This window comes from Acanthochromis polyacanthus, chromosome 21 (genome assembly GCF_021347895.1).
Source record: "Acanthochromis polyacanthus isolate Apoly-LR-REF ecotype Palm Island chromosome 21, KAUST_Apoly_ChrSc, whole genome shotgun sequence".
Classification (NCBI taxonomy): domain Eukaryota; kingdom Metazoa; phylum Chordata; class Actinopteri; family Pomacentridae; genus Acanthochromis; species Acanthochromis polyacanthus.
In genome coordinates, this window is record NC_067133.1 from 13,720,369 (window position 1) to 13,743,178 (window position 22,810).

At 39.5% G+C, this 22,810-nt stretch overlaps 1 protein-coding gene across 2 annotated transcripts in view; it reads left to right on the top strand.

Moving 5' to 3' along the window:
• The first annotated feature begins 9,013 nt into the window (after positions 1 to 9,013).
• radil2a (Ras association and DIL domains 2a) overlaps positions 9,014 to 22,810 on the top strand; it is a 34,022-nt gene continuing 20,225 nt past the window's right edge. Inside the window, exons 1-8 of one of the 2 annotated variants that reach the window (XM_022198481.2) lie at positions 9,014 to 9,621; positions 11,028 to 11,366; positions 11,913 to 12,148; positions 15,007 to 15,335; positions 18,699 to 19,388; positions 19,538 to 19,575; positions 21,156 to 21,325; positions 21,419 to 21,531. In XM_022198481.2, coding sequence (XP_022054173.2) covers positions 9,494 to 9,621; positions 11,028 to 11,366; positions 11,913 to 12,148; positions 15,007 to 15,335; positions 18,699 to 19,388; positions 19,538 to 19,575; positions 21,156 to 21,325; positions 21,419 to 21,531 — 2,043 coding nt within the window. In that variant the 5' untranslated portion in view covers positions 9,014 to 9,493. The remainder of the gene's footprint in view (positions 9,622 to 11,027; positions 11,367 to 11,912; positions 12,149 to 15,006; positions 15,336 to 18,698; positions 19,389 to 19,537; positions 19,576 to 21,155; positions 21,326 to 21,418; positions 21,532 to 22,810) is intronic. The other variant, XM_022198482.2, reaches the window with a different exon arrangement.

A 22,810-nucleotide genomic window follows, 5' to 3' on the forward strand; every position in this document is an offset into this window, starting at 1 on the left:
GGACACCATAGTCTCCTAAAGCCCATTGAATTCCGTGCCTGGGATTTTCCTGTTACTGGGAATTGTAGTTCTGTATCCTAGCCTTTTGAGAATAAATCATTGTTAATATGTCACTTGTCTCTTTCACTCTCTTTTCCTGTGCCTGAACTCACTCTACAAAAACCTAACAACACAGGGAAACACAATGTTTCACATTTTAATCAATTGTTCCTTGTATCATTTCCTACAGATAAGTCCACAGCGGTAGATTTGTAGTAGAATCACAATCGTGTTCAACAGGCAGCTGAAGTAGTGTTCACTTGTTGTCATAGTTACAGTGATGCCGTGCCACTATCTCACAATGATACAGAAATATTTAACAAATCTGTAGATCCAGACTATAAACCACATCACTGCCACAATCTAATCATTTAGTCCTTGTGTCATTTCTGACATTCCCTGAAAATTTCATGCAGATCCGTTTATCCGTTTTTGAGTAATGTTGCTAAAAGACAGACGGACATAAATCTACTACATTTAAAAAGAAGGGATATGTTTACTTCCTGAATCCACTCCGAGCCCAAAATGATTTTTATATCTGCAAAGGGGGACACTAGGACCCAGAAAGTCCTTGACCAATCAGGTTGAGAGTAGCCCACCTGCAGCTCAGGTGTGTCAGCTTCATTCTGGCTCTGACTGCATTAAGCTAATACTAGCCTATTAACTAGGACTGTTTGAACTGATGTTTTACTGTAGCAGTGAAAACTCGCAAAGATGTAATTTTTCTTTTCACAAAATGTTTTTTTTTCTTTATAAAAGTGGATCTGTTATTGCTTTTTCTGTAAAGGATCTGGAAAAGTCCAGCAGCGGTAGCATGTAGGTGTTAGAGTATTCCTGTATTTGGCTGCATTTTCACCTGTGATTACAGGAGATTCATTTGTATCGTGTTAAACTCACAGGCGAAGTGCAGGTTGTTGACTTCATTTTCAGTGTTGCAGGTTGCCTCCAGCAGCAGGAGTTGCTGTAGTGTGTGTGTTCACCTGCAGATTTGATGTGATACGATTTAGGTTTTCAGATGCGGCACTTGTGGTAGTTAAGGAGGAAAAGTAAGTTTATTTTGTCAGTAGTTTTGGGTACTTACTTTTAGCAAACTTCCAGAGCATTGGCCTGCTTATTTATTGCATAACCCCTGACAGCAAATCCCTTTACTATTAGTTACCCTGAATTTAATAAACTAGCCGGATGATCTGAGAGTCTGTCTGGGTGTGTTTATGTGGAGGAGTTAGTTTTAGCGTCATGATTCATAATGAATTCTTATTTAACCAGATGAGATTTGCAAAGTTTTATGAAGCATATCTGATCTCTGTTTAGGTAAACAGTGATACTATGCAGCTCTATAATACATAAAGTTTATTGAAACAAAAACATTGCAGTGCCCAAAATGACAAATGGACAAACTGTGTGTGGTAATTTGATTTGTTTGTGTTAAATTGCACAATAAGATATAAGCTAACAAACGGGCGAGTTTACAAGAATATATGAAATTCTAGGAATAAAGTTAGGAAGGAACTTATTCACACATCAAAGGTTGATTTATAATGATGTTTTGTTGAAGATGGCCAACTTTTTCAGGGCTGAGGTGACAAATAAAGGTTTTGAGACTGATAAATTACAAAATTATTTAATGTAAATGAAAAACAAAACAAAGAAATGTTTCAGATTCCTCATTAACATCTTCAACACAGCTGCGTTTTGTCACTGGTTTCTATCAAGTGAACAGAAATAAATGAGAATATCACACCCGGATGGAGGAAAAGGGCAGAAATCTCCCCTAAAGTCAGTTTTACCTCCTCAAAGAGACAGTGATGCTAAAAATCATTAAATGAGATCTTTAAAGAATGATACACACAAAAAGCAACTTGTAGAAATTATGAAATGTGCCTCATATTGACAATATGTACATACATAGATAAAATCTGGTCATCAAAGCAGGAGGTTAGTAAGTTCGTGCAGCTAGTATGTAAACAGGATGCTGCTGCATTAATCACTGAACACATCAAGGCCAGGTGTAAAGAAAAAGGTGGCAACTTCACACCTCAGTGTAGAAAAAAAGCAAACATTTTCCCAAAGAATCCCCTGATGCCTTTATTTTTCTGAATATTATGCAGTTAAGTATAACTGATTTCTGTTAACGCAAACACTGATGCACTAGGCCTTTAAGGCATCACTTATATTATTAACAAAAACAATGCAGTGGTGGATGATCCAAAATCACTGGGTGACAACATGACACATCTCTGTGGCAAATTAATGAAATACAAACTATCACTTTGGAATAAGTTTGTCAGTTTTTATCTTATGTTTGTGGTGCCAATTTGTCCATATTACTGCCAAAGCTGCCTTTTAAATGTGCTGTTATTGGACCGGGTGAGCTTTTTGCTAGTGTGTCAAATGAAGGCTTTGACTGCTGATTCAGATTCACATTCAGATTCAAATAAAGACCAATTTTACCTCAATCGTATTTGTTTTTTGTTTTCTTTAAAACATAAAAGTAGACGTAATTTGCCTTTACCATGTCTTCTGTTGCTTGCTTAATTCATATTGACAGAGGAAACCTACTGATCAAATAAAAATGCGCTATACAATGTCTGGCAAGGGTATGAATAATTTAGGGTTTAAAACATTAAAACAACATATGAAAAGGCACCACTAAAATCAAAGCAAAGAAAGAAGTAGGTTTTAATCTAAAAAGATCAGTTACAAGAAAGCTTTTCATTGTGCAAAGAGAAGACATTTAGCTCAGTTTCACCATCCTGCAGGTGTGATAAATATCTTGCTTTTTCCTTATTGATTGCACTCGTGTTATTAGAATCCATAGCAGCGGTGGTATTATCCCACAGATCAATGAACACTGTTTTGACGGAGTATTTTCGTACACTGTGGCAGAAAATCAAATTATCTTCTGTTCTTGACTCCTTCATGGGAAGTCGGTGCTGCTTCAGCTGTAATCGACCCGTCTACATGTCGATGCTGTGTGTGAATCGATGCTTCATGGGTTTTGTTGATATTAAAGCAACATTGTACGGTGAATTATAAACGAAGGTCTGTTAGTTGTCGTATAAATGCTCAAATGATGTTTTGTTGAATAGGACCAAATTATTTGATTGAATTCAGTCATACATGTTGCATCTAATGTTATTTTTTTATCATATTGGCACACCAAAGCATCTTTATGTCCTTATGAAAAATGTGTTTTTGTGCTCTTGGTGAATATTTAAATTTACTACTGGATTAAAATGTGCATAAAACATGAAAATAAGTTATTTTAACTTGCTCCTGTTTTAACACCTTGCTTGTGTTACTTATAGTAGGTGTCACTGTATATGTTTCTGCTCAGACATGCTTTTTGTCAGTGAATGTGCATCATGTGCAAGTTCTAAGACAGACTCAAAACAAAACAAAACCAGAAGCTCCAGTACAAACACTGTCTGACGATAGAAGCTCCTCACTCTGACAGATGATGCATAACCAGACCGAACGTCTCCGGAGCTGCACTCGGTGTCACAGCAGGCAGTTTGCAGCAAAGAGTAGTGATGCATGTCTGACCTGAATCTCCAAACCACTTGCTGTGCACAGCAGCTGCAGGTGGATGTCGCTCACATCCGCCTCTCGTCCTGTTACTCAATACCACAAGATAAATACACAGTGATGTGAGCGTGCAGGAGAGAGAGCAGATATTCTGTCAGGAGGTGTTGCAGCGGCTGACTGTTAATAAACGTACAACACCACAATGTGCTGAAGCTCTTTACATTTTGTTGATGACTGACTGTGGCGTAGCTGTAAGTGTTCAAAGGATTGTGCTTCTGGCATAAACAGATATTGAATGGCAACACAATACAGCACAGATGTGGTAATTATTAGTGTTGTTCTGCCAATCAGTGACTTAATTAGTCCTTTCATTCATAAATTAATCACAAAATAGTCTTCAGGTGTCTCATTTAGATCAATCAGCAGCCCAAAGCTCCATAAACATTCAGTTGAAAATGATAGAAACTAATAAAAAAACAGCATGGTGTCATTTGAAGCTGGATTTTTGACATATTTGATTAAAATACAGCAACTCCTAGTTTACTTAAGTAAATGCATGCAAACACACTAAATAAAAGCAAACAGAGAAGCAAAAAGAAAAACAGCTAAATACAGTAACAAGCAGAAATGATGCAGATTATTACTTACCAAAATAAAAGCTGATCGTTTAACCATGTACTGTTTTGAGCTGTGATTAACCAATGTATTGACAATATTTGAAAATATGTCCTCGCAGGTATTAGGACTGGTAATACTTACAAAAATATTGTGGTTACTGTAATGCTAAATATGGTCTGAAGCAAAGTGTTAATATCTATTTTGGTGTGGTATTTATTTAATATTAACCTTTATTTAACCAGGAGAAATCTTATTGAGATTAACAGCTTCTTTTGAAAGGGAGTCTTGCCCAAGATAGGCAGCAGCAAATACAAAACACAGTTACAAGATTACAACGTAATTAAAACACAAGCAAAAAAAAAAAAAACAATAAAAAATTACATTTACAAGTAGGTTATGAAAAGCAAGTGCATGTTGTAGAGTCGCAGTTTGGATTTAAAAGCACTCAATGAGATTAACTTGAATAATTTCCCATTTTTCTGCATCATATTCCACGCAAAGGTGCGGAGTAAACAGTTTTACTCAATTCAGTAGGAGCATGTGGAACAGAAAGCAACAAACTGATGGTCTTGTGTGATAATGTTTGACAAGACGTACAGTCAGTGATAGATTTTTTATGTATTATTAACTAGTACAGATGCTGCAGAGACGCACTTCTTAATTTACATCTTGAGGAAGCACTCAGATCGTTAGTGAAGGCTTTAACATGAAGTAAAACTCCTGCATTTAAAACACAACTCATATAAAAGTAAATATAGTTAGAAAAAGTGTACTAAAAATATCAAAAGTAACTCATAGGGTATCTTGGATTTTCAGCACTAATGTCTGTGAACATGTAAAATCCTCACTTGCAAAGTAGCAAAAACTGTCACATAAATGCACAAGAGTACCAATAACTTTGAACTATGATTTAATAAGTGCAATATTTTGTAATTTTACTTTCTATTTTTGAATAAATGTATTAGATATAGAATCTTCTTGTGTTCTTTGTTATTGCCCATAATCAAGATCAATCGTAGAAAGGCTTTATACAAATTCACACATTTCTATCCTATTCTCAGACTCTTGCCTGTATTACAGTACATTATTAGCATGAAAATTTGAGGAAAATTACAAATATTGTTTCATACATGGTATCAGTATTGAAATTCAGCTGTGGGACCATTCCCTGCCACTAGATGGAGCACTTTGTAAACAAATTAGCCTCATCTGAAGGCCTGAATCTTCAGCTTTATTGTCTGTCACTGGATTTTCTACACTAGTTTTTACTTGCTGACAATTACAGTGATGTGTAAAACAATGCATAAACCTATAAAATGCAGAAAAACCCCAACATCTATCTGAAATGTGCATTTTTCCACCACTGTTTTTCAATCTTCTGCTGTGGCTGAAAGTCTGCTTAAGAAATCAATACTCCAGATTAAATACACTATAAATAATAAGAGTTTATACCTCTGACACAGACTCTAGAAAAAGAAGATACCGCCTCATCAGCTCTGCAAAGTCTTTTTTTCCACTTATAAAGTCAACTATTTCTATATAAACACACTCGCTGGCTGCAGTTTTACACTCATTCATTCATACTGCTCAGTTGTAAGGTCATAAACGGCAGCGAAACTTGTTAAAAACCACACTAACAGCAGCTGAGATGATTCTAATATCACCTCTCTTGATTTCAAAGAGGAAACTTTACATGCAGAATTTTCATAAGGGCAGTTAATAGCATGAAAAAGCACATCTGTAAACATAAGAAAGCCTGAATGATGTTTTCTTTGTCAGTTCTTGGTTTGTAAAAGACTAAAGACTCTAACATACCATAATAATGAGTGGACTGTTGGCAGAAACACTATTGCCTAAGGTTTGTGGTGGTATTGTATAATAAGCAAAGACCTCTGTAAGAAATGACAAAGTTTTCAGGATGTTGTTGCCGCAATTCAGCCTGTAGACATTTTCTGTCTGTGGTGAAGAGTTTGATATAGTAAAACCAATAAAGGAAACATAGAGGCACTATTCTGGTGCAAATATTATGACAAGAAGACATAACAGCCTGCAGAGAAATTTATGAAACCTGACCTTGTAGAGGCAGTGCTTCAAACATGGCCTGGTTATAAGTAATTTAATAACTGTGTGGAGAATCACTCACTGTAAAATTAATACACATTTAAACCAGTATAGATTTAAAGCATGCATGAATCTTGACCATATGTCTAGAATTTGTCTGAACTTAGAAGACAGTCTACCTCAATATGTCCTTTGCTGTCCATCTGACACTGTAGTTTCTTTCAATGATGCTTCACAAACTTGAACTTAGCAATAGTAGGCACGTTGAGAAAACATAAATTAAGCTGATCTTAAGACATTCATAATAGTATAGCAAAAGACAGAAAGTTAATATATAGCAGCAATGACTCACAATCAGGTCTAAAAGGCAAATTGGTGTAATGTTGTGTTTTCTGGCCTGGTGTTTAAGTACACATCACAGATCTGAGGCTGCTGATTTCTCCTTGTGTTGTTTCTGCTGAGAAGGCATCAAGTTTGAATGTAGCTTCATTTGGTGTCGTCATTTGATGGATATGGGACCTGCATGCACATGTGACATTTACTGCAATAAATAAACTCTGATGAACATTTGCTCTTTGTGAATTCCCTTCATTGCAAAACCGCCACAACAACAAGACTTCAGCAGTCGGTTTGAGCTTTTTTTCTCTGTGCCGTTGATCTCTCTTCTCCCCTCTCTAAATATAGAACACTGACATCACATCACCTCTGCTACAATCTACTGACTTCAAATACTTAGGGGAAACTCATTTTTGCATTAGGTTAAGTGTGCAGAAGCATATGCTTTGTATAAAAGAATTAGACAATAGTGCCATCTTGTGGTTCAGAATAACTGGGTGAGTTTATAGGCTAGAGGTGATACGTAAACTTAATGTTGCATTGAGCAGTGTCTGACTTCACAGTAGCTATAAAAAACCATCTGAGTTCCTGGAAAGTAGATGGAACCGACTGTGATTGATTCTTTTATTTTTAAGCCTCTTTGGTCAAATGAATTAATAGCAGTGACTATTCATAAAACAATGTAAATATTACTGGTAGAACAATGAAATTTGACTTACTTATGTGTGTGCGTATGTTTTTAGTCTCTGCTGACTAAAGAAACACAAAGTGAGGATTTAAGTTGTGCAGTTTTCATTTTGGAGCGATCTTTGTGCAGCAGTACACTCAGTGTAAAAGGAACTTTGCTGCCTGGAGTTGATCCAGGGACTGAAGGTGTCCTGTAACATACAGCAAATTTTCTTCTCTGATGCTGCTTATTTATTTATTTATTAGATCTTCTGTTCCGTCAGTGTTGAGTAGCAGAAATATGTGAAGCTCTAAACGCTGAGGAAAGCAATCAGTGGAAGCCACAGTGTCTGAGCAGCTTCACCACTGTGTTCCCGTGGATCCAATGATGGAATCGAGTAGACGACGTTAGGAGCAGAAAGTCTCTGAGGGTTGAAATGTTGCTTTATTGCTATTTTCAGAGGACTTGGGACCTCCACTGAAGCCGTGATCCACAGACCCAGGAGACTCCTAGCAGCAGAACTCCTATGGTGTTTTGAAAGGAGGATAAAATATAGTGAAGCCAGAGTAAAGTGGCTGAAACATACAGAGAGCTAATTTAAGAAGACTAAAACATACTGGGAGTCAGATGAAATCACCTGAAATATACTGCTTGCCATTACAAAGAGGATAAAACATACCAGGAAGCAGTTTGACAAGGTTGAAACACACTGGGAGCCAATGTAAAGAAGTAACTGGAAGCCAGTAAAAAAGAAGATGAAAAAATAATGAACATGAATATGGGAAATCGGCTAACAATAGTACATCAAAGTGTAAAACATGTCATTTCCTCTCCAGCAGGTGGCGCTATCACTGTGAGTGGATGCTGGCACATGGATGTGATCAGGGCAGGACTGTGATCAATCATGTAAAATTTGAGGAAGATTGGAGAATGCAGAGGGTAGGTAGTAGTTGGTTTCATGGTGAAGCATCAAAGCTCAGGGGGTCGCCATGGACACGCCCTTTGACTGATGCAGATGATTTTGAGCATTTATTATCATTATGACATGTTTTATATACTATCCAAATTTGGTGTCTCTTGGAGTTGTCCCCCATGGGTAGTTAATCACTGAATATGAGCAAAATCGACAAAAATTGCACAATTAATCCAAGATGGCGGACTTCCTGTTGGGTTTATGTCTTGTATCCCATAAATTTTTTCATTCAGCCTGACGTGCTACATATGCAAATCAAATATCATGGATGTAGATTCATGTGTCAAAAATTATTTGCTATTTCCTCTTTCATGGTGAAGGGTCAAATTTCCAGGGGCTACCATGGCCACGCCCTTTGATTTCTTAAGAATATTTTGATAACTTTTGCTCACTAAGGCCTGCTGTATTTACTGGCTAAATTTGATGTGAACTGGAGTTTCCCCTTAGGAGGAGTTTGCTCTAGAAAAAAAAAATAATCAAAAATCGGCAAACTCTGACATTCAACACAAAAAAGCTCACTTCCTGTTGGGTTTGGAATAAGGCTGTCACTGACTTTTTGTTCAGCCTGATGTGCTGCATATGTGTACCAAGTTTGGTAGCTGTAGATCAGGGGTGTCAAACTCAATTTCGGTGCTCGAACCCTAATAAAAGAGGAAATCGTCCTGTACTGTATTCTGTATAGAATAGATCAGAGTGTCCTCACAAATAGTCTGTGCTTTTAGCCCCACCCCCTCGCTGGTGACGTCAACAGTGGCGGCTCGTGCTCGTGCGTCCAGCATCAGGTTGTTTCATTGAGTCTCTGCTGTGCTGCGGGACGTAACGGTTCGCTAAAGGCTTAACATGGACCGGACCGGAGCTTCTTCCATTTACCAGATGCTTCCCCTCAGAAACCGACACCCGGCGTGTGAAAATGTCTCCTTTTCCTCCTCTGCTGCTGAAGTTCGGAGTTTATCTTCAAGAAATCTGATTTAAAAGTTTGAAACCACAAAGCGCTCCTTGCGTGGAAACTTCTCACCAAAACCAACTTTTGAAATAACAGTCGCCACTTTCCTCTCATGGATGCAAAGACGCTTTTGGAGTATTTAAACAACTTTTTGTGATTTTCAAGTGTTTTTCGGGAACTGAAAGTGGACTATTCTTGCGGGAAATAAGTCACTCCTCGTCCTCCAAAACTTCTCATCTCCTGCTGTGAGCCAGCTGCAAAGAATGCCATGTTCTGGTTATCTCGCTAGTTTCGTTGTGTTTGTGTAAAGAAAAAGCTGCAAACCATAATGATTTCAGAGGAGAGAAGCAGCCACGCAAATAAACAAGCCCTGAACTTCCCTGTGGGTTTACTTATCCGCTCTCCCAAGAAGCGCCTGGCCAAGCTGGGGAGGAAACCCAGCAATGGATCTCTGCAGTAAGTCTATGATTTGTAATAGCAGCACTGCGCTTTCATGCTTCTTTTTAGTGTCTAAATCTTTGAAAAATGTCACTGTAATGTTGTTGTAAGCAGATACAAGGACATTGCCTGTGTTTATATTATATTCAATATTTTTCAGCAATTCTAAAATTTCACATTAAGACATAATTTTGATTACTACAACTTACTAATGTTACAGCCTTAATATTTATACAGCACTTAAAGTATGGGTGCCAAAAGGAAGACTACTTAGATCTATATTGCATAGCTGTAATGATGAAGTGATTAGTTGTCAGCTATTAAATTTACTGCTGATAATTAATGTCTTATGTGATTGTTTTTAAAAGAAAAAAAGTAAATTCTCTGATTAGAGCTTCTCAAATTAGAATACTTTAAGATTTCTATTCTCCTCTATGATACTAAACAATATATTTTTGGATTGTGCATGGAACAGGATGTTTGAGGATGTCATTGTTGTCTTTGGAAATGCACTAATCAACACTTTTCACCATATTTTGACATTTTATAGACCAAACAAATAGCCAGTTAAGTTGCAAATAAGCCAGTTAATATCTGTGGCATCCAGTTTGTGATTATTTGTGCATCACACACTCCAAGAACAACATATAGCATGTTAAAATAGATCAGTTTTAATTTCTTAATGTAATGTAAGATTGAAAATAGCTATTATGATGTTTGCCATCAGTGCTTGTAATACCAAATTAACTTAAGCATTTGTAGTAAAATGCTGTTAAGTATGTACAAATGTTTTCTACATTTCACTGCAGTAAGCCTGTGTTTTGCCTTTATTTACTGCATGTGTCTACATTATGCTGCAGTTCACAAGTGTCATTCATTTCCACTTCCTTTTTGACTTATGTGTTACATTTGGTGGTAGGAAAACCCCACCTCAGCCCAGTTTAACCACTTGTGAAAGCATTTTCTGCCCTTCACTGATGAAACATTTTTTTAAGTCATAAACTCAAGACGAAAAATTACTATTATTGTGAAAGTTCTCAAAGTTATTTCTCGATCTCAAGGTTGTTGTGCTGCTCAATGTTTATCAGATTAGAGATATTGGTTTTTATTGACCCTTTAATAACCCTCTTTTTGTAGGTTTTCAAATGGATAAATTCGCTGCCTTGCCTTGTCACGTCATAGTAACATTCAGTTGCTCCAGGCTGAAGCTTCTCTTTGTCATCCACAGGCATTTTTCACAAGTTTTTGATGTGTTGCAGACCAAAAAAATCTAATTATTTTTTAAATAATCATTAGGTCCAACACTAAATAAGTGTTAACAGTGAGATATTTTTGAATGAACACGACCTGTCTGGATACACAGAAACCACAAGCGTGGTGCGTGTGCTAGATGGCTCAATGTTTTCTCCTCTGTCCCATCTCAGGTCCAACAACTCGGACAGCACCGTCCGCTCCACTGACAGCGTGGGTGTCCGGCAGCCAGCCAAGAGCAAAATCCGCCGCCATAACAACAGGCTTTCAACTGTTTTCAACCACAGCCCCAACTTACGGGATGGTGGACGGCGTAGCCAGGGAATGGGCAGCGGGAGCCTGGCCGGAGACCTCCAAGCTGCAGACGACCCGGCTGAGCTGTCCAGTCAAATGTCCGTCCCCGGCATCCTGAAGATCTTCGGAAGCGACATCTGTCAGGGGACCAACTACAAGAGTGTACTGGCCACCACTCAGTCCAGCGCAAAGGAGCTGGTGAAGGAGGCTTTAGAGAGGTGAGAGGTTCCAGATGATGGGGAAACATGTTAGGGAGATCCCTAGCAACAAGATTTAAGTTGGGAAGTACTGACCGTCAGTTAAACCTGAACAGTATGTACAGTATCAGACAACAAACCATGACTGTGAAGCAGCACCAAATCTCAAATCCTAGAGTTTTAGCCATTAAGTGAAGGCTACTCCTGTGATTGCATGGCCTGTTTCCACCTCAGATGTGTAGATAAGTGGTGGTTAGTAGGGCTTTTTAAGCTTTTTATAGTCATTAATGTCCTAAACGATTTTGTAAAATGTAAGGATTTGCTGCTTTTGTGTATTTTAAGTGATTGTTGGATGATTGTTTGGGAAGACACAAGCAATGAGTTTTTTACTATTTCCCGAAGTTTCGTACACTGAAAGAGATCTCAGAGTCGGCAACATTGTCATCTCAGTTAAAAGTTTTTACATTTTTGGTAAAGGTTAAAGCTTAAACTTAGTTCCGGAACTGCTACCGTCCATCCCCCCCCTCCCATGATCCTCCTGACCGTTTCTCTGCTTTTGCTGTTCAGGTACTGTCTGGAAAAAGAAGACGCCAACGACTATGTGTTGTGTGACGTGATTGGCAAGACGGGCGCCGATAATCAGTGGAAGAGGGAGTGCTTCAGGGTGGTGGGTGACAACGAGAGGCCCCTCATGTTGCAGTCACTTTGGAAACCCAAGGAAGGCTTCTCCAGACGATTTGAAATCCAGCAGCGAGCAAACGTCGAAGAGCAGAGTTTAAAGGACAGAGACACAGTCACAGCAGGTATACTGTCGACTATCATCATCATAGGTTTAACCTACGTTTTATATTCTTCGGAGATCCAAGTTTGTGCCATTTTCAGTGATGCAGATACTCAGTGACCCTAACATCCTTACGCCTGGGTAATCAATCACTCGGTCTCTGCATGGGGAGCCTTTATCCTTGTCTCTTATTGCAGGCTAACAGCCTTCATTGTCCAGCTTATCACCAGTTAGAACAGGGGAGATGGCAGCCATGTGAGAGAGGTCAGGAGGAAACAAAAGCTGCAGTGAGGGATAGAGGAGGTCAGAGTGGCCCTGCTCTTATCTTTGTTTTATTTCAAGGGCCCATCAGGTCCCCGCGAAGCATCAAGGCACCGGGCAGCTCTTCCCACCAGGCCTGTAGCTGCCACAATGTGGCCTCTGACTGCTCTGTTATTCTTTCTAGCAGAGCTCACTTCCTGCGCACTGGGGACTGTGCAGCCCTGTTGACTTTGGCACAAGTGTGTTGTGGTTCTCATCTGCTTTGGACCGGCACACTGCTTTGTTGATACTGGCTTTTTAGTCATCACCACTCTTGGTACTGCTGATATTTTGAAACTTCCTCATCACAGCTGCACAAAAATGATACAAAACCTTTACATCTGACTTCTTTTGCATGTTTTGTCACTTTCCCAGCTGCTGTGGCTCACCAATGCCAATTAAAGGTATTTTATTAGCCTGGAATTTAATTGTTCATTGTCAGGTGAAGTGACGATTCTCATATCTGTGCGTGTATGAAGTTAGGGCCAGCCGCTGGTTAGATTAACTTAGGATAACGGCTGGAAACAGAGGGAAAAGCTAGCCTGCTTCTGTCCATATAGGCAACAAAACCCACCTGTTGATGGTTATCTATTATACAGTATATCAGCAGGCAAACATTCACAACTCGTGCTTTTGATTTAAAAATGAAGCTTGCAAAGAGTGGTTAGCCTGAAATACCTGTATCAAAAGGCTCAATCATTCAACCTTTGCAGTAGTTCTCATGGCTTTGTTGTGCACGACCTACCCTGACCAAGGGAAACTGCCCTTTACCTCCATGGCTTTTTAGGCAGTGAGCCCAGTCTGTCACTGTGGTGCTGAACAATGTGGAAAACACCCATTTCCACAGCTGATAAGAGCAGCAGAGCTCCGGGTGTGAAGCCGGGCTCTTTGGACATTCCACTGTGCTTAATGGCTCCAGATGAACTGAATAGTGTTTGTGTTACGTCAGGTCAACAGAGCGACTGTAGGTATCAGATAGAGACGGCCACATCTCACTTTCCCTCCACATTTCCCCCGTTTTCCTCTCGTTGTGTTGCACTTGAATTGCCGCCAGTGCAGTGACCCTTTGCGTTTGAGTTGACCAGAGTGAATTCAAGGGGAATTCTGGTCGTTGTAAACATCGTTTTATAAACAAAAGTTGTATTTCTTCTGTTGTGCCTGGCATGGATTTCACTGAAGATAAATGATTAGTTCATTGATTGAAAAGCATTGTAAAAGAACAAAAAAGAACCAACATTAATGAGTTCCGCTCTTAAAATTGTCATCGTTTGTCTAAATAAATGTAGTTGAGTTTTTGGCTGTGAGGCAGAAGTACAAGCAAATTATAGATAGCACTTTAACTCTTAGAACTGGCCACTTAAACAATTAGTTGATTAGTTGAAACTGCAATGTGCAACAGGATAATACACATGTAGGGTGTAATTGGCATTAATCAATAATGAAGTACTATTTTACTCTAAAGTGATCATCTATGTTCAACTGAGCACAGTTTCCATTTACTAGTAGCAAACTCAAAGATTCATAAATTTGCTGCTCCTCCTGAAAGATGATTCCCCAAACCGTACAAAATCAAAAGCTGATTTTGCTTTCACTGAATTAGTCTTCAATATTCACACCTGCTTCTGCTGAGCACCGTTTTCTTGAAAATGCCGTGTACTGTTCATTCTGTTTAAAGCTGCTTTTCTTTAATGTTTATAGCGTCAACGAAAACTATGATGAAAAATATTTGTTGACACATTTCAAGATATGAACCTTCATATGATAGAGAAATGAGCAGCAACAAATCGACTGAGGTAAACTGCATCCACTGCCATTTTCAGGTCAGGTTATGTGAACATTATGGAACTTTCTGTAGGACATTTTTCATGTTGAGCCGGACAGAATGAATCAGCTCCAGAATTAATGACAGCGCTCCATCTAGGTTCTCCTCTTTTGAGTGAGTCACTGATGGAATTTTACCGCATTGATGTCTCCATGTTAACCCAGACAGAAAACAGAATTTTTAGTACGAGCAAGTGAACTCAGGACTAACTAAGCTGTTGCTCCTCAGTGGTGGACTGGTTGCTATAATAGTGCTAATGCTACATGAGCAGGACAGAGAGAGAGCAGTTAAGGGTTTGAAAATATTAACCGGATTTACTGAGGAGAGTCAGTCTGCAGATTAGAGGGACATAGACACTGAGCCTTTCCCTCTAACCTTCACTGTAGACCAAAATAACACCTGTGACTGTGTACACAAAGATGGCGACAGCTGCAGCGTTAAAATGTTTAGTAGATGAAAATGGGTGGGGAAATGCCACTATAATGCCACTGAATAAAAATAGACTAGAATGCCTTAAATTTTTGTCACTAGAGCGAAACAAAAACACACAATAAGGCAAAAAATGAGGGCACAAGTAAAAAGGTAATTCAGAGACCTCTCCGTTTATGCATTTTGTGTATATCTTTGGCTTTGTGCTGTTTTTGACGGCCAAGACTCTGCATTCTCATTAACATTCGCCAGCTCATTTTTCACATTGCAGACAGTGACATGTGAAGTGTAGGCATGCTCAGTAACGCACCATCTGCTCATCCATCCAGGTATCAATGCTCAGGCTCGTAAACTGCAGAAGAGCCGTTCCAGAGTGACCTCCCTGTTTGTGGACGGCAGTGGGGAGGACGTGGACGGACTCGGCATCTGGAGGAGCTTGAGCGAGATGGATCTGTCAGCGATGGGGAAGGAGGCCAACCGAGCGCAACAGAGCACGCTCAGAGAGGATCCTGAGGCCGAGGCCGACAAGGAGGTGTTGCGGCTCGGCATGGAGAAGGAGGAGACGGAAAGCAGTGATGACAACACCACCCAGTACTCCATCCACCCACCATTTGACTTCCCGTACTTCCTCCTGCTGCAGGGTTACAGCCACAGACAGGTGAGTGGCAGAGGGATTATTCATCATCTCATGAGCTATTTCCCTGCCATGAGACTTGCACATTAAATTGGAATTACCAAAGTTGAAGCAGCAGAGACTGACTTACCCTGTCTTTTAATCCCGTTGTGTTTGGCTTATATTGCAATTATTATATATGGAATACTTCACTATAATTACCTTAAATTGGTAAATCCAATTTCATAGGAGTAGTTTAACAAAAAGAAAATCTTGGCAGAATTCTTGCTATTTCCAAGAACTATAATGTGTCTTTTACATTAAATATACCAGAAATTACTTCATTCCCCATGAATCTTGTTACTTGTTAACTAAATCCATCTAATGCATAATCTGTGAGCCTGCAAAAAAACAAGACATTTGGAGATGTCTCTTTAAGCTTGTGGGGATAAGTATGCACAGTTTCACAATGTTCTAGCTTATTGTTTCTCTTGTTAGCTTCAGCTTTGCTAGATTCTGTAAAACAGGATAGTCTAAAACTTCTGTGGTCTTCTCTTTCTGGTCATCGTTCGGTTTAAAGTGTTCCCACACAGCTGACGTGTAAATGCCATGGTGAACTGTAATGAGACTTTTGCTACTGGTGAGATGGATGTTAAGCTGAGATGTCCATATATATATATACATTTTAACAGAGCAATTAAAAACTAAACGTAGTACAGAAAAATGCTAAGACAAAATACATTTTCCAGTTCACCTTCATTAATTTCCCACATTTAGAAAAAAATAGACCTGAATTGCACAATTTTAAACCAAATACCTGTGCAATCAATGGATATTCAAGCAGTCAAATACATACGCTACCAACAAACCCTAACTGATAGGAGTCTCAGTGGAATAACCAAGACTTTCTTTAATGGAGGATAGCAACCTAGTTACGTAACGCCCTTGTAAAGGAGCAGCTTCTCTAATTTATCTCAATCTAAATATGCGCGGTCAAGTGTAAAATTTGCCCTGGAGGAAGGGAGGACTCCTTCTTCAGACCACACAAGATCCTTGATTGTCTCCTGGCAGCATGTAAACAGGCAGAGGCAAACACAAGTACAGGAGAGAGAGTATTGGATTAAACATCTTATGCTAAGAACCTCATGGAGGAAATCCAGTAGTCAGAGAGTTGTGTTGTAACAGGACATGAAGAGGAAGCACTCTGAGCTTCACAGTGAATTTCTCAGAATGGAAATGACCTACAGAGGTGTGTTAGGACCAGTAATCCTGTTCTGGCTCAGTCTTACACATGGGACGCACTGTCTGTCATGAGCCAACGAAAGGTCGAGGAACAGAGCGTTCACCATTCAGTCAGAAGGAAACCTGTTCAGGACGTTTGTCAAAACAAGGAGATAACCCTGATTACAGACACTGGGGAGGAGGATCAACTACACAGCAGCTTTCTCAGAGTGTATAAACACTGTAACCCGTGTGCTGTAATCAACATAGCAGTAAACTCAATCGGAGTTTATTTCACCATCACCATCCCTGCTGATACGTGATGCATTTTGAATCGCTTGTTTACACAGCTCATTTTTGTCAGTAAACCAGAGGGCCAGGCTGTGGCTTCAACTCAGCTCATTCCCAGGAACAGGAAGCTCTTTCTCGCAATGTTTTCTATCCCCGCTGGTGAAGTTTGCTGACTATGCAGGATGCTGGTTGCAGCACAGCAAACTGAGAGCTGCGGCAGGCCTGGTCTTACTCTTTAGGATGGGTCATACGCAAATCCAAAGCAAAGAAACAAGAAGAGTCTGTCCTGTGTTAGTGCCCAAAGAAACAGGAACTGAAAACCGATGTTTAGCATTGTTTTTGAGGCCGTTTTTCTATCATATATGACAAGGAAAAGCAGAAAATCCTCCTGTTTGAGCAGCAGAACCAGCAAATAATGAATCGATTATCTGAGTAGTTACAGGTTAATTTTCTGACTAAGCAATTCAACTATGACCCGTAAACTAATCAATATGAAGAATCAAAGCCTCTTATAGATACAGAAATTACTCCCACCCAATGAATATGGGTGCAGAACTACAAGGAAACAGACATAAAGCATGTAAATCTTTATGTAAAATTGTTAAATATATGTATGTCCGTAACCTGTTTACTTGCTCCTGAGCACCAAGAAACTTTTGCTGGTTCAATAAAGGTTAAATTTACAAAATGAAGACATAAATATTGACCAAACTGTTGCTACAATGTCATGAATGTATGGTTCACAGAGTTACAATGCTTTGATGATGGTTGGTCCACCAGTTTTAGGCTGAATTAAGGATGTATTAGTATGAAATTTGGTTCAGACATTCACATTTGTCACAGGATAAACCATTTGTAGTATAACCTCAGACTTTTCCTTTAGGGCCACCAGCAGGCAAAATACATTATTATTATTATTATTATTAAATGCTAACATGCTAAACTGGTGTTGATAAACATAGCATACACGTAAGAGTAAAAAGTAAAAAGTATTATAAAGTCCACTTGTAAATGTTGTTGCGTCATTGGCAGTTGGGTGTAAATCTAAGCGGTGTGAAGTCAGCTGAGGTTAGCTTACCAGACCTCTGAATTGGATTCCTCTCTGTCTTTGCTAGGGGCTAAAGGCTGCAGGCTATATTAGCTACTACTGGAATAACACACCCCAGTCTCTTACTAAACTGTCTGATGTTGTGTTGTGGGTAATGGACTTGGCAGGTTTTGACTTGTAGGATGAGTATGTGTCTGGAGTATCTGTTGTGCTGATTCATAGTCTTATGTTTAAACACTGTGAGTGCAGCAGGTAAATAGTGTCACAGATAGAAGAAAACATTAGGCATTGAACACATTGTTATAACTTCTGTGTAAAGGTGATAACACAATGTCAGCGCTACAGCCACATAAAGGCTGCTTGGCTCTAATCAGTACAGATGAGATGCTATCATCACCTGACTAACTGTCTTAATGTGGTGACCCTGAGGTGACGGACATCGGCGACGTCTCACTCATAAGCCCTTCCATTCCTGTCCCGCCACTCGCTGCCAGTGAAGATTGTACTTTTATACAGCTGATCCTGCTGCTGTTCACATGCACGATGCTGGTTCACTTCCAAAATGTTACACAACAAGTCAATCCCATCCTACACACTGACTGCGTTTTGGAACCAGTGTTTGGGATTAGAAAGAGCTGAAGAGATTAATTGATTAAAGGATTGACATAGAATTCATCAGGTGTTAAAGACTTCTCAGACTTCACAAGATTCCTCAGTGAGAATCGGCTGTTTTTTGTCTTCTATTACTGTACACTGTAGGAAAATAATGGGGAATTTTTATGGGCATTTCTTTAGCTTGTCAGAGCCAAATATGTTGCAAGATAGCTAATAAAACTGTGTTTTTGCAGGATTTTGTCATCTATCTGATGAGTGGGACCACCACCATCTTTGGCTGCTGCAGGGAGCACAGTAATGGAGAAGACGAGGAGAGATTAAAAGTGGACATCCTTCTTTTTGCTCCCGATGTGTTGCCACAACACTGCTGCGTCAGACGCCTGGACTCGAACAACCAAACCTCCACGGGAGAGCACAAAAAGACAATGACAATGCTGAAGCCTCTCCATGGTGCTCCTGTGACCCGAAATGGTTTTCTTCTCAAAGAGGAGGTAGAACTGAATCCAGGAGATCTGGTTGGTTTTGGGAAACACTACTTGTTCATGTTTAAGGATCCCACCAGTGCATCAGGATCCATTCACACTCCTCCGTGGATGACGAGACTCTGCCCCAACGCTGACTCAAAAACGTCCTGTTCGTCGTGCGGCTCGTCTTTCACCATAAAAAAGTTCCAGAGAAAGCCTTTACCTCCTCGTTGGAGAGACCTGGAAGGCACCGAGGCTTCGGTAAGCTACGAGCTGGACAAGGAGGAAAGAGTCCTGCAGGAGATTCTGGACATGTTGGAGCCCAGCGGGAACGAACCAAAGCTGACGCCTGCTTTTCTACTGAGCCTCTGCATCCAGCACTCGGCCTCCACGTTCGAGCTGACACACTTCAGACAGCTGCTACTCCGGATAGCCAGTCAGATCCAGCTTGTTATGTGGGTAAGGATGAAACTCTACTCTGCACAGTGTTAATCTCTGTGTATTGAGCGTTATATTCCCCTGGGTGTCAGAGAATATGCAAAGTAAACAAGTATTTCCTGATAATCCCTACATGAAATGGATATCTATTTATGTGTTGTCCCTCACAGGAGAAGACAAAGGAACTTGCAGCAATCCAGCCAGAAACGTGAGTAGACAAAGTGTTTTCTACAATGTCCCAGAAATGCATGACAAAGAGGATTCTTAAATCTAGGGTGTGAAATGACAGAATTTCCCCCAGTCTCCACTTCAAGAAACTAGACACAGCTAAGATTTTTCTCATGATTACAAAGCTCACGAAACCTATTTTGTCATCAGTGTCAGTGGGTTATATTTTGTCTGTGTCAGCAGATAATTTAAATAATCAAAGGTCAACAAACGTTGAATCAGAGGTCAATGTGGGAGTTCTGGTTAAAGTGAGCAGGAGAATATTTAACAGAGTAATGACACATCTTTTGAAGCATCTAAGAGAAAAATATCTAATTCTGCCACTAGTAATAAGTAATTATTTTGTCATCAAATGTCAAAAAATATCCAGCTGACAATACGATTTACGATCATATTTATCGAACAGGGAAGAGGACGAAAGCAACACATTTATAAGGCTGCAGTAAAATAACTAAAATCCAAAGTTTCGTTGATTGCTTTCATTGAATTAGTCTATTGAACTATACATTTTAGCCAACATTTTGACCTGTTACAGTAGAAAAGGCATTGGCTTCATTTGAAGGAATGGGAAGCTGTTGCATGTAACATTTTGCTGATTTGCAGCACAAATAAAGGAAGTTAAATGAAAATAGATTAACCACTGTTTCTACAGCAACATGACTAAATATTACAGAATAATTCAGAGGTCAAACTTACTGAACTGTGTTGTACCAACAAACAGCACGTCCAAAGTGAAACATATCTTGGTTATATTTAAATAATATGAGAAAAATTGGTCTGCAACTGACAGGGAATTATATTTAACAACTGATCTCCAGATTTCAATTAATCACTTAACTGTTTGATTAACTAAAAAAAGCAAATAGTTTGTTGAGTTCAAGGTAACATCTTTAATTGTCTTGTTATGTTTCAGCCAAAAGCTCTCAAAAGTCAATATCCTCTTGCCTTTACGCGCCTCTATATAGTTTTCACCATTTTTGATCATCATCACAATGAGTTATCTTTCTGACTAATCAGTTAATTGACTAATCAGTTCAGCTGTGACTGCAGTGCCCGTCCACTACACCCTGCCGAACATTTTGTCAGTGAATATTAGTGTTGTAATTATATAAAAAAAGAAAGACTATCTCTGCACTCTGCAGGTTAGAATAAAGCACAGCTATAGCATACTCTAAAGTACAGATGAGAATAAATACAGGGCTGAGGTTTGAAAATCCCCAAAATGAACATAACAACAATCAGAGGTTTCAGGGGATGCACCAGGACAAAGTAGAGATCAGTTAAATGGTGACTTAGACAGATAAATTACAATTTCAGTTTTAAATTCCCAACAAAGCTAGCATCCTGAATTGTTGTGAATTTATTCCAAACACAGAACAACAGATTGAATTTCTCAGACCTTGTAAAGGAAAGCTCTTGTTGCTGTCTTTGTTTGCCAGTGAAAAGTATTTGATGTGAAATGAGCCATGTCTGTGAAGTTTGAAACCTAATTAGGTGACTGTTCTTCATTTGCAGTTTGTCTTTTTAGACTTACTTTTTCATTGGTTGTGCTTTTATCAGCAGCTCTGGCGATGGGCAGGTGGACAGTCTTCAGCTGCTGAGCATGGAGGAGCTGATCCCAGGTCTGCAGCCGCTTGTGCTGTGGATGGCCAACTCCATCGAACTGCTGCACTTCATTCAGCATGAGGTCCCTCAGCTGTTGCCATGGAGGCAGGACCAGGAGGATCAAGGTGGTTATTGTACTCATTGTAACAATACCTGTCATACCTTCAGTGCGTGTGTGTTTGTGTGTAGTTTTAAGATGTCTTTGTGTGTTTTATCAGGTCTGTTTGACTCTGAGATGTCTTCTACACGGACAGCCTGCGAGGAAGCCATGACAGTCCTGGAAGAAGTCATCATGTTCACCTTCCAGCAGTCTGTCTACTACCTAACAAAGGTTGGCTTCCACACTTTAACATATAGAAATGGTATCACCATATTTCTCCTTGCTGACCTGTAAATCTGAACATCAGGAAGCTACACTGTGTGAATAGATGTTCTGTTTTCATTGAGAATATTCCAGACAGAAAACACAATAACAGAATGGAAACACAAACTCTCTGTCAGGAAAGGTCTGTGAGATAGTGAGCAGGGTGTCTTTTCCACTGAGCGGAATATAAACACCGACAATCTTGTCTCTCAAGGTTACGGCAGTTTGTTGAATAACAAACCCAGAATTCTTGATTTCATGGGAACCACAAAGAGAACATCTGACAGCCTTTTTCTCACTTAAAGTTGCGTTAAGGTGCTTTTACGAAAACAAGAGTTGTTGTCCAAAGTTACGCATAAGTGCATAAAGAAATTTAAAGTACAGACAAAAAGGTGAATAATTGTAACTAGGGCTGTCTCAGTTGGCATTGTACCTACTCTTCAAACAATAGATAGGTCGAAATAAAAATCTGCTTGTTTTCTCAAACATAACTAAATGGGCCACCTTGAACTTACTGCACTCTATATTTCACAGAAAAGTTATTTAACGTTTTTAAATGTATCACTTTTGTCCTTAAGAAAGTAGTACCGGCAATTGTCTGGTCAATGAGAACTGTATCGAATGAGAGCATATCTACCACCTAATCAACCAGCTGACCGAGAGTCTCCAACACTAGTGATTTCTGGCATTCGTACAGCGATTTGAACAAGGCTCAAGAGAAATAGGGAACTGTGGTGAACTCTCATTTAGCTGGAGAAAATGTTTGGCTGTCCAACATTTCAGACTTAAGATTGTGGTTTGCATGTTTGTCTTACCAGTCACATGTGTAGCAGAGATAAAATGTGCCTGTCAGATATAGACCTGAAAAAGATGAGAAACTAATACGGATCGATGTTACAGATTTCTTCTCTGAGGCTTGATAAAGTGTAGGGATATATTTTGATCTAGACTTTTCAGAGTCTTAAAGGCATGGTCCTGTGTGTCTGCGTTTGCTTTGGCACTGCTGTTTTGTCTGTCTGCAGTTTTACAGCCTAACAGGATGCTCCCAGGCTGAATTTATGTGACTTTCCCATGCTGAAGTGGCTCATTAAGGCCGTCTGGTTTATGCCGAATTCAGTCGGCACCGCAGCGCAGATATTTTAAGTCCCCTTCAACTGAAATATGTGTTTGGCTAATGGTTTCTTCAAGTGGGTGTTTGACTTTTATTTTGAAGAATGATAATATCTGTAGAATTTGACAGTGGAAG